The sequence below is a fragment of the Seriola dumerili genome, unplaced genomic scaffold (assembly GCF_002260705.1).
Source record: "Seriola dumerili isolate Sdu_G_001 unplaced genomic scaffold, Sdu_1.0 BDQW01000089.1, whole genome shotgun sequence".
In the NCBI taxonomy this organism is placed as follows: Eukaryota; Metazoa; Chordata; class Actinopteri; order Carangiformes; family Carangidae; genus Seriola; species Seriola dumerili.
The window spans coordinates 1,170,991-1,189,432 of NW_019174344.1; the positions used below are offsets into that span (position 1 = coordinate 1,170,991).

Consider the following 18,442-nt stretch of genomic DNA (forward strand, 5'->3'; position numbering starts at 1 on the left):
GAAGTGGAATATTCTTCAATGGCCAAGTCGGTCACCTGACCTCAATGAGCAAATGTGCTTTTCACTTACTGAAAACAAAGCTGAAGGCAGGAAGACCCACAAACAAGCAACAACTGCACGTGACTGCAGTAAAAGCCTAGCAAAGCATCTTAAGGAAGGAAACTCATGATGTCCATTGGATTCAGAGGCAGTCATTGACTGCAAAGGGATCTCCATCCAAGTGTTAAAAATAATCTCTATATTTATAATTATGTTATTATAATTATGTTTGTCCAATTACTTTTTAGCCTCTTAAAATGGAGGGACTACATATAAAATGGAATTAAATAATTCCTAAACAGTTAATGCAGTATTTTTGTTAAACCACTTCAATTGCATCTTGATGTCCTCGTTCCAAATCCATTGTGGTGGTGTACAGATGCCAAATTACAAAAATTGTGTTACTGTCCAAATATTTACTGGCTTGACTTTATGTACTCACATCCCACTTAACCTTTACTAGCATGACATTTCTGTTATTCAGAATTCCTACAAAAGTGAAGTAAATAAATAATAATGCAGGTATACATATTTAGTTTTTGCCATTTTACTATGCATTTTAAACTAGGATTTTTAGCAAGTTCTCTCACTTCAGAGTCAGTAGAAAATCTTACCTTAATCAACTTTCAGCTTTTCAATCACAGTGTGATTAAAGTCTTTAGACCTTCTATCTAAAAGTGTCAACTGTAATTGAGCTCAATCTCCTCTGAGGCTGGAGTTTTGATCATTTGTCGTCCTTGAGGTTGATGAGGCATGTTAACTGTGATTTCACCGGAGGCACTGACAGTATACACCAGTACTGATGGAACATGCCTTCACCAGCATAATAATGAATCCCAAACTGATATTTGGGGGACATTTAAAAATTTGCAACACTATTTAAATAGCACTTTATTATTATTAACAAAAAACATTAATTAGTATTTTGTTTTCTTCTTTTCACACCCCCTTATTTGTTTTTCATGCAGGGGGTACAAGGATCTCCTGGGACAAAAGGAGATAAGGTGAGGTTTTGCTGTGTGTTTTATTAATTTGCCTGAAATTAAACAAAATCCATGTGACAGTTATGATAAAATGTGTGTTGCAGGGAGAGAAGGGCATAGGAATGGCAGGTCCTCCTGGTCGGGTTGGGCCTCAAGGTTTAAAAGTGAGTAACAGTGTGTGGTGCAGCAGAGGATGATTTATGTATTTACCTCTGTAATCAGTCGGTGTGGTTTACATGCCACAGATCAAAATCTAACTGTGACTGCATTTCAGGGGGATCCAGGCCTTCCTGGTCCAGCTGGTCCTCCAGGGCCACAGGGGAAGTCTGGTGATGCTGGACAGCCTGGTCTGAGAGGAGAAACTGGGCAACCAGGACCTCTAGGACCACAGGGGGAGAGGGTTAGTAGAGCTGCTGATCACACAGTGCTGTATGCTTTTAGCCTTAATCTCTTTGGTGTGATTTTCAACTAGTGAGTTTCATTTTCAGGGTCTCCAAGGCGTTGCAGGCCGTGCAGGAAATGTTGGAGCTCCTGGTCCTCCTGGTCCTCTTGGAGAAGCAGTGAGTTTAAGTCATGTTTTTATTACACTGTGAGAAGTAGCTAGGTTCAGCCAAGAGTTACTATATTGACTTGACTTTTGATCCAGCTGGACTTGTGAATGGTTTTACGACAGCTTGTAGGTAGTTTTCTGAGTTGGGATATGTAGTTAGGTTGAAGGTTTGATATTTCTTACAGTTTGGGCAACCCTGTGCAAATGACATATTTTGTTGATTTTTTAAGCTAAAAGGACTAAATACTAGTTGTTTGTATTTCATGGACATAAAAACAGAAACACATTAAACAGGAATTGAGGCAGAACTTTTGCATACAACTGTATAAAAGATTTATGTTTTCAATAAGGACTCTTGGTTTAATCAGGTTTTTAAGAAGTTAATATGTCTGAGAGAGAATGAGAGAAAAGAAGAACACAAACAGATATATATATTTTATATGATCAATGTCTTGTTTTCTAGGGCTCCCCTGGTACCAATGGGGTAAAAGGCGACAAGGTGACTATTCCAGCCGACATGTATTTCTTTCTACTCGCTCAAATGTAAAAAATGTTTTTTTTGAAGTTCATATATGTATGATTTGTGATGCCAGGGAGAAGTTGGTGTTGGTGTCCCTGGTCCCAGAGGAGAAAGAGGAGATTCAGGGCCCAGAGTAAGACACTGGTTGCATTGCTATATCTTTGAAATTGTTATCAAATATGAACTTGCCTCCGGAGGATAAAAACTAACACTGTCATGTTTGTGTGTCTTCTTTTGTCTCTAATGTTGTAGGGCGAGGAGGGTCGTGCTGGCTTGGATGGGGAGAGAGGGCCAACAGTAAATATCAAGTGTTTCCTTTTTTATCCATCACTCAGGAACACGACATACATCAACAACAGCTGAATAAATCTTAATTTTTTTTATTTCCATGTGGTTATTATGGAAAAGCTTTTCTTTCCAAGGGCACAATGGATTTCTTAGACTATTAACTAATTACACTGCTGGTCTTCCCTTACAGTGTTGCAACATATTTTGAAGCCCCTTCAACAGGAATCTGGTCTACTTGTCATCACTGTTTAGTCAGACTTTAAAGGAGCTATTTGTAAGTTTTGCTATTGCTACATAGCCAAAATTAGTATAGACAGCTACTTACTTAGCAGCCTTGCCAAGAACTTCAGCCAATTTTGTGTTTACAATACAAGTAGGAGTGCTACTTCTTCAGGGCATACTGGACGCTCCAGTGACTTGTGGTTAGCATGCTAACTTCAGTAGAAGAAGGGAAGTGATAAAAGTAGAAAAAAGAACAACTGCTGGAGACTGTACTTGGCGAGTAAAAAAAAAGTTTGATACTGAACTCACAATGTTTCTTGTTCACTTACTTTACTATAAATAAAGTAAGTAAACAGCTATGCTAACATTGGCTGTGTAGCAATAGTAAAACTTAAAAATAGCCCTTTTAAACACTAGGGAGTTATGACGTTGTTGTAATTTCAGTTTTGTGGTCTGACAAAGGAAAACTAGCTTAGGAGTTTTTTGTTTTTTTTTAAATTGTGGAGCCATATATAATGGAGCATGTGTGTGTTTGTGTGTTTTCCAGGGTCCCCCAGGGAGTCGTGGTACTCGGGGAGAGAAGGTGAATACTACAAGTTCTTCCCCTTCCCATGTATATGTGTGATTGTTCCTCTGTTTCAAATACATGGGCCACACATGGTCATCGAACAGGCTGTGGGGTGTGGCATCGTGTAGGTCCTAGAGCAGCTGCTAGTTGCAGCATCTGAATTAAATGTTTTGCTTTCAATCTTTTTTTTTCAGGGAGATGTTGGACTGCAAGGTGACAAAGGAGAAAAGGTGTGTGCATTTTAATATCTAATAAGCTCCACTACTGCCCACTCTCTTTCTCTTTCTATATATATATATATATATATACAGTATATATATGTGTGTGTGTGTGTGTGTGTGTGTGTGTGTATAAGACGACAATGACACAAAAATGGAGGAGGAGGAAAGAAATGCTATGTTGGTAGTTTACACACAATGTAAATGAACTGTGATACTACAAGTGACAAAGCTTAAGAAAAGGCAACATGGTGAAACATTGTGTGTGGATGTTTTGGCTTTGGGGTGAAGCCAGATGTTTACAGCTGTGCTGTCACTCACAGGGGGACACTGTGCTGGTTGAAGGGCCTTCTGGAGAAAAGGGCAACAAAGGAGAAACAGTCAGTGAACACTTGGATGTGCCAAACTGTTTATTATAGTGAAATCTCCACTTACATTCTTGTTAAATATTCTTTTTCTTACATGTTTGGTTTCTGTTTCAGGGTGACCGAGGGCCCAAAGGTGTGCAGGGAGAAAAAGGAGTGAAGGGTCAAGAGGGTCCTCCAGGGTTGCAGGTACTCAACTTAACTCTAATGCAAGCACAAAATTACACTAAGGCAATACTCTGATATTGCAATAACCAAAACCCTTGATGTAATGTCATTGTATTGATATTATAGATTAGCAGTATGTATATTCCGGTATATGTGTACATTTGAAATTAGGGTCTGAGGGGAGAGCCAGGAGAAAGAGGATCCACTGGATTCCCAGGTGCCCGTGGCCCTGGTGGACAGAAGGCAAGTGACACTTTGCATTCTATTGTGATTAAATCATTATAATTAATAGCAAAGCCAGTCAGTTGTCAGTGCACATAATAATTTCACAGTTATAATTACTGTAATTCTGTTTCCTCTCTGCAGGGAGAAGCTGGTCAACCTGGAGTACCTGGTGAATCGGTCTGTAATTTTACTTCCATCCAAATACAGCACCTTCATTTTCTGTGTTTTCTGGGATGTCTCTCTATAGTGACCGAACTGTGGATTTCTGTTTTTTCTTCCAGGGTTTACCAGGAAAAGATGGGCTGGCAGGGCTTAGGGGGGAGAAGGGAGAGATTGGTATCACAGGCATGAGAGGAATCAAGGTATTTTCTGTGTGTGTGTGTGTGTGTGTGTGTGTGTGTGTGTGTGTGTGTGTGTGTGTGTGTGTGTGTGTGTGTGTGTGCGCGTGACGTTAACTCCTGCAACTTTGGTAAAACACACACACAAATTCTTTCTACAGGTCTTTCTACAGTTGTGAGGACACTCATTGACCATCAAACAGCCTTTTGTTGTGAGAACCGGCCAAAAAGACAATGATGGTTTTAAAACAAAATTTGTCCACACAACCAAAGAAAGACATGTACACACACACACACACACACACATGCACACACATACATACATACATATATATGCAGTATATATTACTATTGCATACACACAGGTCTGTGTAGTCATGTTCACTTGAATGTTTAGGGTGAATGTGAGTAAATTAATTTACTTTGCAAGTAATTCCGGGGCTCAGATTTTCCATTATATCTTTCGTACTTTTTTCGCCTGTGTGGAAAATTACATTCATAAAGGTCTTAAAAAGGTTTTAAAAAGTCTTACATGTAACTTGTTGGAACCTGCCGAAATCCTGCATATCAGCTGTTGTTGGAAATTTGTTGCACACGGTGGCTCTTATTCATGTGCATGGGGATTCAGCCTGAGTGTCAGATGTATGGATGAGCTCTGTCCGGTTGGTTTGGTGCATTTTGTCCTTTTGTGACTCATGAGTCTCTTCGTGTGTCTCTGTCAATGATGAATATTTATTTTTTCTAGGGTGACCGAGGACCCAAGGGGGTTTGTGGAGGCGATGGACCCAGAGGAGAGAAGGTGAGATTGGGACATAGAGAAAAATGGGATATGGTAGGAGGAAGATGACAAGAAACAACTTTGAATGAAAAAATTGTATCATGATAATTTCATACTGTGAGGTTTTTATTCTTTTATAACAATAAACAGAAACATATTAATATTTAAGTGCCAGCTGACGGTATTTGAGGCTAGTGAATGAATTAATGAGAAGTCTATCGCCCTGTTGTGATTATATGTTAAACTCATATAGGTTAATTGGATAATCGGTCAGATTCATATGAGTCATATTTTGCATGTTAAGTAAAATGAAGTAAACAATTGCTTTTGTGTTCAGGGGGATGCTGGTATTCATGGACGATCAGGCCTTCCAGGAAGAAAAGGTGAACAGGTATGACTCATCTGTAGAAAAACAGGCATCATGTGGTGTATTACATGTCTTTGTGCTCTTCATAGAGATTGCTCATCTTCAGATATGTTCTCCTTGTTTTCCAGGGGGATATCGGACCTCCTGGGGCCCCTGGGACCCCTGGAAAAGAGGGGCTTGTCGGCCCCAAGGTATTTACTGTGTTATAGCAAACTTTTCTTTAAACTATTTTAAAACTGTAATTGTCTCTCAATGTGAAATCTAACTGCTTTTCTGTGTCTGTGTAGGGTGACCGTGGCTTTGACGGGGTTGCAGGACCCAAAGGAGCTCAGGGAGAGAAAGGTGAAAGAGTGAGTATAACTTATAATTTAAACTTCTCTAGCACTGTATATATACAGGTCTGAAAGTAACCTCTTGATAATCAGGCTGTGCACTGTAGCTAATCTTCATATTCTGCATGTGCTTTCAGAAGCACAGTGTCATTCATCCTCATGACAGGAAACCTTGGGATTCGTAATTAACAGTCTCTGTGCTTTATACAGGGTCCATCTGGTATACCTGGTCCTCCTGGTCCCAGAGGAGGGGATGGGCCCCCCGGCCTTACTGGTCCTCAGGGACCAGCTGGTGGTAAAGGCCCTGAGGGGCTCCAGGGACAGAAGGTGAGTAGTCATACTTTGCCTTTGGATAATTTGTTGGTCATGTCTTATCTGGTTTTGAAAAGCACTAGAGAACTAAAGTTTATTCTTATTATTATTATTAGTAGTAGTAGTATTAGTAGTAGTAGTATTATTAGGTCTATTGAAGGGACGATAAGACATTTCAACAATCCCTTGTTACACCAGCAAATGGGTGCAGCATCACTTATGACTGTGCACAGATTTGATGGGGTCCTAGCAAAGAAAAATACATAATAGAAGCAAGACTAGATGAAAGTATGAATTACATCACAAAGCAGCTGTCAGAGGTGTCTCAGCAGTATAATGGCAACCAAGATAAAACTTTTGTTTTTGACACTTTTAACATAGAAAGTTTGACGTAAGACTGATATGAAAAGAATACAGTCTCTTTGTATTTCTCCTTGGTTTGTTCTCCTCTTTCTTCTTCACCTGACTGGTAGTTTTGTTTGATTACTGTGTATTGCTTCATGACGATTGACAGTTTGATGGGCCCTGCGTTTGAATGGCTTGTCTGCTTCATCATCAAATAAAGAAAGTGGGAAACAGAAAAGCAGGAACTTATCAAGTCTTGATTCAACCTACTTCCATTATTTTCAGAAAACAATGAAGTATTTCATGTTGATACAGCATGGAAAGAAGGAAGTATTCTCTGTAGCCTTAATGTCTGCATCATAATGAAATCACATTTGGATACTATGTGTGTGGACTGAAGCAGCATGAGCACAGTGCATAACAATGTGAGAAACGATTCCTATGGAAAAAGTGTGTAACGTTATCCTTTGTTTTCAATGAAACTATACAGGCAAATGCAGTACCACCTATCCAGTGATTGTGTATGGGACATTGTTGCTGTGTGAAAACCTTATGCCCAACATTTTACCACTCTAACTTTTTTATACCACACTGGCGACAGCTGTGACTGGAGACATTATGTTTTCGGTTTGTCCATCCAACCGTCCGTCCGTCCTATTCTCGTGGACGCGATACCTCAGCAATGCCTTTTAGGGAATTTCTTCAAATTTGGTACAAATGTTCACTTGGACTCAAGAATGAACTGATTAGATTTTGGTGGTTAAAGGTCAAAGGTCACTGTGACTGCACAAAATACGTTTTTAGTCATAACTCTAGAATTCACTGGACTGGTTGGCGGAGGCATACAACATTGAGGCGGTAATTCTGGTTAATTACTTTTAAGTTTGATGCTACATGTGTCTGCTGTAGATGTGTTGTTTGTTGTAAAGTTGTTTTGCCTGTTAGGGAGAGAGAGGGCCAGTTGGTCCTGCCACGGTCGGTCCACGCGGTATCCCAGGTATCCCAGGAGAGAGAGGAGAGCAGGTTAGTATCAAACTTGTCTCCTTCTGTCTTTTGGTTGTTTTCTTGGTAACCATCTTAGAAAAGAAACTACTTGCTGAGGTCAGAAAAATTCTGTAAAACTTACCAAAAACACCTGAGAATCATCACTCAGCACTGAATTACTTATTGCTTGTCAGTATTGCAGATTTCACATTGTCCCAAATGGAGACAGTCTCTCAGGAAGCCTAAATTCTCTTGCTCTCATGAGCCCCTTAGCAACAGGATTTGTCACTTTCACAGTTATACCTGTATGCACCAAAACTGGTTATATAAAATGACAACCACATATTGTTAAAGCTGTGTTAATTGAATTTTAGGAACTCAGGAGCCATGTAAAAGGCATCAAGACAGACAAACCAAATATATTTAATTTTTTCTGTTTCTATACAAGTTACTATATCTGATTTTAACCTTTCACTTTTACTTTGTATTTAGTTCACGTGCTGCACCTAGTCTCAGTCAAATGAATCAATGTACTGCAAGCCTTGTGTTGTGTGTTCTAATACCTATCCGTGTTGCAGGGAGAGATGGGCCTAGATGGAGCAAAGGGAGACAGAGGAGAGCCAGGCATGACGGTCAGTGCTTGATCCTTACTGCAGGGCTCAATCTGAAAAGACTGACACCAAACGGCAAACACATACACAGAGTTATTATTGGGCTCATGTTTCTAAGTGCATTTTGTCTTGTATCCATCTTTATTTTGTGTTCAGGAGAATGAGATCAGAGATTATGTTCGCTCAGAAATGAATCAGCACTGTGGTGAGTCTTTCATGTAGCTGGCATTGCCAATTTATAAAGTTGAACCAAGTTGAACGTCCAATGGTAATCACAGCACATGTGTCACAGCCTCAGCTAAACTCTATGAAAGCATAATACAAAAAAAGCTGTAGAGAATTACTGCATTGCCATGACTCTTTAAATTGACTGATTTTATTATTCCCTCTTTTCTGCTTCTTTCTGGTCCATCTACCTGATGCTCAGCGTGTGGAGGTGAGTGAGCCATTCGACTGTAGCAGAGGAGAGAGAGGTGGACAGAAGGGCTGTGATTTAGTATGAGTCACAGCAGTATACTGTACCACATATGCTGCTGCAGAGTCTGTAGTGAGAACAGTTAGTCTCATTTAGTATACTTTTTCAAAAAATGGAGAGCATTTGCCCTCATTTAGCAATTGTGTTCAGTTCAATTTAGTAACATTCATTGTCATTTAAACTCACACAAAAACAATGTAATATAGTATAGTTTGTCATTTGTTTGAATAGCATAACACAACAGTGTGAAATGAGAAAGAAAGAAAGAAAATTAGTGAAGACGTTTGGTTACCAAGGTAACCCCAGTTCTCTGAAAACTGAGTGAGGTATCTCATTATGGGAAGCTTCATTTGGCGTGACAAATCGCAGAAGCTTCATTACCACCACCTGCTGCTCTACACGGCATCCTCAACTGTCCAGCACTGTTCCATGTGCCGAATGCATCCGAACGGCAGTTCTGTGAGATAGGCCTACCTCTCTGAGTTTTCAGAGAACTGGGGTTACCTAAGAAACCAAATATTCTCTTTCAACCTTGCTTGGCATCTCACTGTGAGAGATATGGTCCATTCCCAAATGGCATGCTCCGAAACCCATAATACCTCAACCCAGGAAGGTCCATGCCCTCCCCATCGGCTAGCACACAGTTAAGATGGACTAACACTAAGGACAGAGTGCACATCTATTTATTTAAACCAGTTCCCTCGTCAAATCAAGTGAACAGGACATTGTGTGTAAGCATTCCGCATTTGTACTTTTGGAGTCCACAACGCCTGGACAGGAGGAAGACTGGCATCCTCACTGTCGTCCTCATTCTCCTTGCCGAGGAGATCCAACTTAAAATCCTCTTCCTCTCCACCACCATGCTTATCCCCCGAGTCAAGGAGCTGATTAAACAGAGGGAGGAAATCTGCATTGTCGTCCCCCACCATATCCCCTCAGTATATGCTAACCGAGGTCGGTTTATCCTTTGGGTTTTGCCACTGCGTCGGAAAGGAGGGGTCATCCCTTGAGGCCGCCAAGACACACGCAAAGCGCCAGGATGTTGGTTGGTATGACACTGCGTTGCTTGCATCATCCGCTATCTGCAAGCAACGCCTGGGCACGCTTAACACCCATACACGTGATGCAAAGGGGATGGGTGCCCCTCCCCAACATGGTGAAACTGCTGGCAGCTGGGCAAGGATGCGACGTGACTCTACACCTACTTTGACATGTTAACCTGTTAGCCGACGCGAGATCAGGTACAGGTCCGTCACGATGCAGTAACCACCACCTGAACACAACCAACTTTTGTTGACAAAAAGATGCAAAGTAACCTTGAGAACTGTTAAATCCCAACAACATGTCCACATTCACAGACTACCTTCCAAATCCAAAATCAGGACAGCTGAACAGGTCAAATGATCTTCATTAGGTAGAAAGCAGGAATTCCATGTAAGGGCTGCAGGCTCTTATAATGGGGGTTGGGCTGGATCATGCGGTTCAGATGATTGGTCTGTCCCCTCACAGATGTGGTTAGTGTAGCTTCTGTGATTGGCCAAATGGCACTTCCCATAGTGAGATACAGAGCAAGTTTTGAAAGAGAACCTCAAAACTTTCCGAGAAGTTTTAATAAATGAGTTTGTTGTTGACGCTGTTAATAAATGCTAGATCATGTCAGTGTTATAAATCAACACTTGCAGTACCATGAGATAAGCCATGGGGTGGCAGGCTGTAATTTAATATGCAGCATTACTGAGAATGAGGCCAAAACAAACATTTAACCCATGTTTAATGTATCTATTATTACCCAAAAAATTGTTACTCAAGTCAAAAAATATTTGACTAGAGTGCGACACAAGTCCATAATGGCAGTGACTTGAGTCCTTAAAGGATTACAACCAGTTTTTGGAAGATACTTCATGTTGATCAGTCTTGCAAAAATTTGGTAAATCCTTTTAGTTGGTGTGTATGTTGGAATGGTGGAATGATTTTTTTGTGGGGCTTTGGGATTGTTGTTTGCTTGTGTGTCTAAAGGTTTTACTACCAGAATGTTCTGTCTTTCCTTTTTTTTCATCATATTGCCTTTCTGGTCCTCCTTTTTCTCCCTCCTGTGTAACACTCACCTGGTCCCTCTTGCTCCCCAAATTCTGTCCCTGCTCCCTTGGTGTCCCTGTTCGCTCCTCCTTGTCCTATCTGGCTCTCTCAGGTTCAGGCCTGGACACTCGGTCCCGGCCCGCAGTCAGGGCTCGGCCTCCACCAGAGCAACAACTGGTCCTGAAGGGTGAGGAGGGTGAGTGTGTCCGTCCATCGCTCTGCCTGTCGGCCTCAGTCTGTTTGTCTGCGTGTCCGTCACTAACAAACAGGATCAAGCTGGTGGTGCTACGTCTGGAGACCTCTGAATACTGGGTGGTTTTCTCATCAAGAAAACAGAGGACTCCATTTGTGTTTTATGTGTCTGACTGATGTGATACATATTCTATATCTCTGATTACATCCAGAAAAAATACAAATATTAGGGTATACTATAGGCTCTATACTGACTGTACTGTAACTGATTATGGGCTTTTTGTGTTGAGTTAATGTGGTCGAGAGCCCTCCCTCTATCTGAAGCTTGGAGGCTGCCAGGCTGAGTTGTTACATGGATCTCTGACCTGTGTGGTGCTGCTCTTCTTTCAGGCCGTGAGGTGCGTGTGGTGGTGAACACCAATGACCCAGACTACGAGCACATTTACTCCATCGAGGCCTACGATGATCCATTGGATGAACTGCTCTACTTCACTCCTTCTGCCAATCTTAGTGACGGTACTGTGCGTTTCATACTGTGTCCATTGCTATCATGAAGTGATGTAGCATTTACTGACACAGTGAGCACTATCTAAGCCAGTCTGGTCTCACAAATGTTTGTGAAATGCTGTTTCTATTTTCTGCTTGAAAGTGAAAGACATACAGTATATGTTCTCAAAATAAAAGACATCTGATGCTTCAACGCTTCCACAAACATATGGGATGAAAGTTTTGACCCTTGATCACTCTGAATTACCTTAGAAATGCCAAAACACAGACTTGGTCGTAATTGACCTCAATGGATAAGCTGCACGATACCTGGTGCGCTTACACACCGTAAGCACATATTCACTACCAGACTTGGCACATGGACCCACACTGTCCACAATGAGGTGTGTAAAAGGTTACTCCAATATTTTTGTCCAATATAACTAAATATTAACATCTATTATTGCACTGTGCCAAAGTCTGGGTTTTCCATATCTTCACAATGGAGTAAAATGTTATTATGATCATACGACACAATGGACATTAATATGAGAATAAGAATCAGGTTGACAAATACAAAGATTTCCCTCAACCTAATCATTTTAGTCAACTAACAAATTTCTAGTCATGTCTCATAATTTAGTTTATTCAGTCAGCACATAATCCAATTTGCGCTGGAGAAGCGTGTCTCATATTGTGTCTGCGTTTCACTCTATGCTCATTCCATAAGATTATGAGACTGTGTTGGGCTTGAATAATTGTCACCTAGCCTGCTATAAGCGAACACCATCCTGAGTCTGTGATCTTTCATGTTGATTGTGGCCCTGTTATCACATTAACATCTTTTTCTCATTTTTTCCATTTCTACTGAATGTGTCTTTACCGTGTGTGTGTGCTTGTGTGTGTGTCGGTGTGTGTGTGTGTGTGTGTAGATGTGTGTGGTGTGTGTGTTGACAGGTGAGGCTGTCAAAGAGGAATCAGAGAAAACAGTTAAAGTTAAACCAAACAAAGCAGCCAGTGAAAAGAAAACACCAACAGTTGGTGGTCAGAAAGCAGTCAGAGTTGCACCTCTGAAAGCAGTCAAGTCCAGATCAGTCAGGTCCAAGAGAAGAGTCAAGGGGGAAGGTAAACCACCGTCCTGATTTGGGATTTATAAAGGTTTAATTCTGCCCTCCTGCCTTCCTGGTGTCTGGCCCTCTCTGTATGTCTCAGGCTGTCGGCTGTTCTGTTGATTTAGAGGCATATATGCTTCCAGTAAAATAACATACAAAGAATAAGATATCACTGCTAATTTCTTTATTTAAAACTATGTAAAATAACTGAAATAAACAGGTTGGTTTTGATTGAGTTTTAACCTCAGTGGTCATGAGTGCTTGTTTTGGGTCCCCTGTTGGTACCGCTGCTCTGCTTCTGCTCCTTTTTGCCTGGCCTGCCCTTTTCTCATTGTGCATGCCTCTTTGTGTCTACGTGTGCACACTCTTTATGTGTGTTTGTGTTCTGCAGCTCCAGCAGACCTGTGCCAGCTCCCCATGGAGGAGGGCAGTTGTGGACGTTACACTCTGCGCTGGTACTTTAACAGTCAGGCTCAGGCCTGCAGGCCCTTCATCTACAGTGGCTGTGAAGGAAACGACAACCGCTTCCTCCACTTGGAGGAGTGCGAGGAGGTCTGCCTTGGAGAGACTGAAGGTACTTAATCACACACACTCTAGTTTATGTCGGATATTCAATGTATGCACTCTAACAAATGATCTGTTGTGCAGGTTCTCGTCCCTTGAAGGCAGCACGATGATTGTGGCCATTTCTTCCTCAGCCACAGGAATGTTCGCCTTCATATAGCTTTTATACATCATTATTTTGTCAAATGTCAGTGGTCAAGATTTGCTTTTGTTTATTTATTGTTTCTTTAATCCAACCAAATTGTACCCCAGGTTGAGAGCGGATACCAGAGGCCTCCTTGGTTTATGTTCTTAAAACTATGCAAAAAAATCTAGAAAACAATCTGCCTGTTTCTACCACTGTTTCTTGTTGCCTTAAAAATCACCAATAAAAATGGTGATGATCAGACATCTGTTAAAGCTGACACATACTGTTAATTATAATTGAACTTACTATGACTCAGTTGTGTAGTTGTCTTTGTAATCATGATTTTAAATACATGTAGCTGTTGTCTGAATTGTATGGTGTCGGAGAGGAACGAGAAAATGTAAAAAAATAATGACAACTAAACACACAGCTGCATTATAAAAGGGGAACGCAAATAGACACTCAGCAACATTGAATGAAAAACATACAACAGGTGTTCAATAACAGGACAAACTACACCCTCTATGAACTTACCAAACTGGTACGTACTACAAGGATGTTGTATAATAAGGTTCTTTAATTATTCTTGGTCACTCCTTGTAGCAGAATAGGCTGAGTTGTGGGTTCTGGAAGTATGTTCTCCTTTGTAAATGGGCATTTTTAAGTTTTCTTGTAATGTTCCTCAACCTAGAAACACCTAAGCTACATGGATAACAACAATATTTCAGCTTCAGCGTTGTAAGAAATCATGTCTCTTCAGTCAGTTTGGTTAGAAAATGCCTCTAAAATCTAAAGTATTTAGTAGCAACCTCCACAGCCATTCCTATAGAGAAGACAGAACCCAGAAAGTAAAGAATTGACACTGAAGCCAAAAATGATCGATTTAAACAGGTTTCTACAAAGTAAAAAAAGCAATTGAAAGAAAGTATATAAATCTAGATGAATCTATATAAATATAGACCAAAAACATACAATAAGATAAATTAAAAAATAATTTATAAAATTAGCAATACACAAAGAGTTTTAAGTTCTTTGATTAGATGGTTTCTTACTGCAGTGCACCTTGGGAGTTGAAATTGACTTCTCTTGCATAATTTTTATGTACACAGGCCTCTATGTTTTACCTTTTTATGAAATACATGATTGTAATAAATTAATCCAACCAGATGATCCCATGCCTTGAAAGTTCTTTAATTATAGGTCATTGAATGTTATCTATGCAGAAACTTTTACTTCCAGAACCATTGATGCTGGAAATAACTCCTCTTACCTCTCCACACAATAATAACATACACCACAAATATATTAGGTTATTACTACCGATAGTCTATACATTTATTAAATATGAAGAATCGAGCACAATATTCTGCCAATATTTTGTACATAATGTTTTTATTATTTGGGGAAAATTGTGTATCACGACTGCATGTTTACCTGCCAGAAAAAAGGTGCTATTTTCAAAGGTATTTTTATACTGTTTATTGAATATGGAAGCTTGTGTTTTTGTGTGGTACAAACCATTTTGTTTCTGGAACATTTTAATAAGCATTTCTAATAAACCAAATGTCTGAGAAAAACAAAGTTGGATTTTCTGCTTTTTGGCCATGACTCCGTCTCCCTTGGTTTTTCCATTCTTTCTAGTTTCTGCCCTCAGTTGATTTGCCTTGGTGGAAGACACACTGACTCCATATCCATAGCAGGCCTCACACAGCTCCATTGACACCTTATTCCTCTTCCTCTATTTAATTTGAAAAGTTATCTCAGTCAGCTTCTTATCATGGTGTAGACTTGCATGTGTTGGCAGAGGCTGTGTGACAGCTTCAACAAATTATGCACACTGTGGAAAGGACAAGATCATGACACACTGACCGTGATTGTGGATGTAAAGACAAAAAGATGGAAGTGGCCTCAAATGGCTCAGGTGATGGACAAAGACAGACCATTGTGCAAACTGCAACAATGTCACACTGAACTACCATCATCTGGAATACTGACCTTAAAACAAATTATGTTGGCATTTTATTTGAGGACTGGTATTATTCAATATTCAGGTTTTCTGTGTTGAAATTGGTTGAAGAAATATATTGGAGTTACTTTGCAACTATAAGTTTGTGACTGCAGCTGCCAATCTTGTGGGAATGCTTTCCACAAGATTTTAGCACTGAGCTGCAGGGACTTGCTCCCATTCACCCACTGTCACTAACTGACTGACTGACTGAGTGACTGACTGACTGAGTAATGAAGTCAACTATGGGTCAACCAGCCAAGTGTTTCAGTGTTTATGTAGCCAAAACCACAGCACAGCCATGAATACACTGATTTTGAACATGCAGCTGAGTTTTGCCCAGAGGTCTCAATTATTATAACACATGATAATTTCCTAAAGTTTAGTCTTTAATCTGAGTTTTATTTAAATCTTAATACATTTCTGAATGTGAATCCAGATCTTATATGTTAATAAACCATTTGGTTGACAGCATTAAAAAGTCCTCTTTGTTTTGGAGGGGTTGAGACCAAATCTACAGCCCTTGGTTACACAGCTTGATTTACAGAGACAAATCACTGCATTTATTTGTGCATTGTGTTTTATGAGTTACATATCTTGACTTTTGTTTTTGAACAGTTACAGACTGTTTTAACACGATATAGGGTCCACATATCCTGCTCTCTATATAACTCTATGTTTGAAAATATTCAATTGAAGTCAGTTCAGAATTTTAAAAAGAAAAAGAAAGTGTTACCAATAAAACCAGAGATGTATCATTTAAAATTGTGCAGTGAATTTATCCTGTAAACCAGATGGGTTCAAAATTGATTGACGGAAAGTAGGTGTTTTGCAATAACGAAACTGAGACTGTCACCTAGTTTTTCTCTTGTGTTTTTGTGTGTACTAGGCCTCTTTAGTGTCTGTCTGTCTGTTCTCGGAGAAAGTGGCCGTTGAGCTCATAGTCGGTGCCTCTACCTTTCAGTTGTCTACTGTGACATTGTACCAGGTGTTTTTCTTTGAAATGTTTGAATTGTATGGGTGGAGGGTGATAGTCTGCGGGATTTTTTGGTCCTATGCGATGTGCTCGGTGGAACGTGATTATGAAATCTGTTACTCGGCAAAAATTAAGGTGAGTGGTAATAAATTCCTGCAAGAGCTGTTGACGGGTAATGATGTTCTCTCCGGGAGGCCAGGAAAAACGAGGTTATCTCATGAGGCGTGATTGTAGGTCGAGTACGGTTACCACCTGCGCCAGCGTGGCTGGTATTGTTTTCACCTTGTGTGGATGTATTATTGCAAAATGTGGTCCCGGAGACACCTTCTGTATCAGGGCCTATCACATAGGTGGTTTTGAGTACTTGGGCAGGGGTAATATGTCTATGGATTGGGTTTTTTTTGTCACCACGAGCGTCACGAGATGGAAAAAACAGTAACGAAACTTATCTGTGTGCAATTGTGGTCGAGTGCTGAGGTGGGTGTGGGCCGAACCATCTCTCCTTCATTCTCTCTCTCTCCTTCCTTCTCTCTCTCTCTCTCTCTCACACACACACACAGTTGACGTTGGACCACTGATGACAACCTGTGCACTCACTGAATTGGGATGAAAGATTATTGTCAATATTGACTGCTCCTACAAGTGGAGAATGTTAATGTTAGTTCTTAACCTCTGACGCTGATTTTTGCTCCCTAAATCCACATGAATATTTAAAAATATTTGTCTCAGACTCCAAAGGTTCTTCCCGAGGAGGCGCAAAGACAGAGGACCAGAGGTATCAGCCAAACAGAGTACCCAGAAACTTGAGAAAACACGTGGGGAAGTCCGACCGGTGTGATTGGCTATCCAGTTGATTTGTTTCCAGACTTCAGCCAGTGCTGCTGCGTCAGTCCAGATGAGAGCGTTTCTCCTCTTCGGATCCGTCTCACATCTACAGCTACATGCAGCCTTTTACAGCCTTAAATAGCTTCACGGCCCACTGCAGGTTCTCGGCCTCGATGCAATGAACCACCGGCTCCGCTCCTTGTTGTTTCCACACACTACTGCGTATTAATGAGTCTGAACGTGAACTTGTTGACGGGCGTCACGGCTGGAGTGATCCGATCACAAGACGATCTCTAGTTTTGTGTTTATTCCCTTTAGTAGTGAGATCGGTATTTCTGTAGTTAGATGTTTAGAACTGTTTTATTTTCAGACTTTGATAACATAATCTGTGTCTGTATCAAGCACATTGTTGGTAAACACTCGTCTGAATTGCAACCACGTATGTTCACTTTAACTATAGATGCTGCAGGGGGCACTGTGGAGATGTAAACATTCAGTCTTCACTCTTGTGGCCGGTTGTATAATCTATCTGTACTGAAAGTTGTCTCCAGGCAGTTTCACAGGAGACTGTTACATGCAATATTGATCATAATAGTGATTCTAGAAGTCCACATCTACACAACCTAAATCTTGTTTTAAAGGGTTGATACGTACACAACAGCTCTGCTGCTGCTGCTATACAACCCAAACAAAGTGTAGTTGGGATTTCTGAGATCTGCTTTGCTATGCATGTTCTATTTTGTGTGTTACACATTTAATAAGAACTACTACAGTTTACATTTTAAGCAAGCCTCCTGACAATATCCTGCAAAGTATGACTAAATGTACATCAGTTCAAACTAAAAGTAAGATAAACCATTTACTGTGGTGTGTGGGTCTCTTTTACCAGGGTTTACCAGAATATATAGGGGAACAGGGGCCCCCAGGGCCTATTGGTCGTCCAGGCACACCAGGGACACCTGTGAGTACACGCACGCACGCACACAAACGTTTATTTTTGTATACATATTGTTCCATTAGCCTCATCCTTTCATTTGTTTTACATCTTCGTCTATTTTGAAACACACTGAATTAATGCTGTGTGTCATCATCCTTGTTATAGTTGAGGCTCAAGATGGCAAACCTGGGCCTCCTGGCAAAATGGTCGCCCCTTGGGACTTTTCTTAGCTCGAATACTCCTGCATCCTGAATATAATATGCTCTTCTTCTGAGATAGTGTAATATTTTTTTAGGGATTTGACTGACATGTTTTGATATTGATTCCGTTCAGTAAGAGTATGACTATACTCAGTAGTGTGTGTTTTTCCTCTCACTCTGTGTCTATCATTCTCTAATTGATAACGGACTTGACATAGTCTTTTCTGTGAATTAACACCCTGGTCTTCAATCAG

General features: G+C 40.5%; 1 protein-coding gene and 1 long non-coding RNA gene across 2 annotated transcripts in view; both read left to right on the forward strand.

The window, feature by feature from the left end:
- The window catches only part of col7a1 (collagen type VII alpha 1 chain), a 46,489-nt gene extending 38,243 nt beyond the window's left edge, over window positions 1-8,246 (forward strand). Inside the window, exons 73-89 of the mRNA XM_022745643.1 lie at window positions 1,018-1,043; window positions 1,127-1,186; window positions 1,297-1,422; window positions 1,521-1,582; window positions 2,166-2,225; window positions 3,365-3,383; window positions 3,871-3,942; window positions 4,093-4,164; window positions 4,288-4,323; window positions 4,428-4,508; window positions 5,230-5,283; window positions 5,600-5,653; window positions 5,758-5,820; window positions 5,917-5,979; window positions 6,172-6,288; window positions 7,564-7,641; window positions 8,181-8,246. Coding sequence (XP_022601364.1) covers window positions 1,018-1,043; window positions 1,127-1,186; window positions 1,297-1,422; window positions 1,521-1,582; window positions 2,166-2,225; window positions 3,365-3,383; window positions 3,871-3,942; window positions 4,093-4,164; window positions 4,288-4,323; window positions 4,428-4,508; window positions 5,230-5,283; window positions 5,600-5,653; window positions 5,758-5,820; window positions 5,917-5,979; window positions 6,172-6,288; window positions 7,564-7,641; window positions 8,181-8,246 — 1,109 coding nt within the window. The remainder of the gene's footprint in view (window positions 1-1,017; window positions 1,044-1,126; window positions 1,187-1,296; window positions 1,423-1,520; window positions 1,583-2,165; window positions 2,226-3,364; window positions 3,384-3,870; window positions 3,943-4,092; window positions 4,165-4,287; window positions 4,324-4,427; window positions 4,509-5,229; window positions 5,284-5,599; window positions 5,654-5,757; window positions 5,821-5,916; window positions 5,980-6,171; window positions 6,289-7,563; window positions 7,642-8,180) is intronic.
- Window positions 8,247-8,368: 122 nt separating this feature from the next.
- Window positions 8,369-10,942, forward strand: LOC111222115. The gene is made up of 3 exons (XR_002665114.1): window positions 8,369-8,418; window positions 8,641-8,649; window positions 10,877-10,942. It is a non-coding gene; the product is annotated as an uncharacterized LOC111222115 (long non-coding RNA).
- Window positions 10,943-18,442: the final 7,500 nt, after the last annotated feature.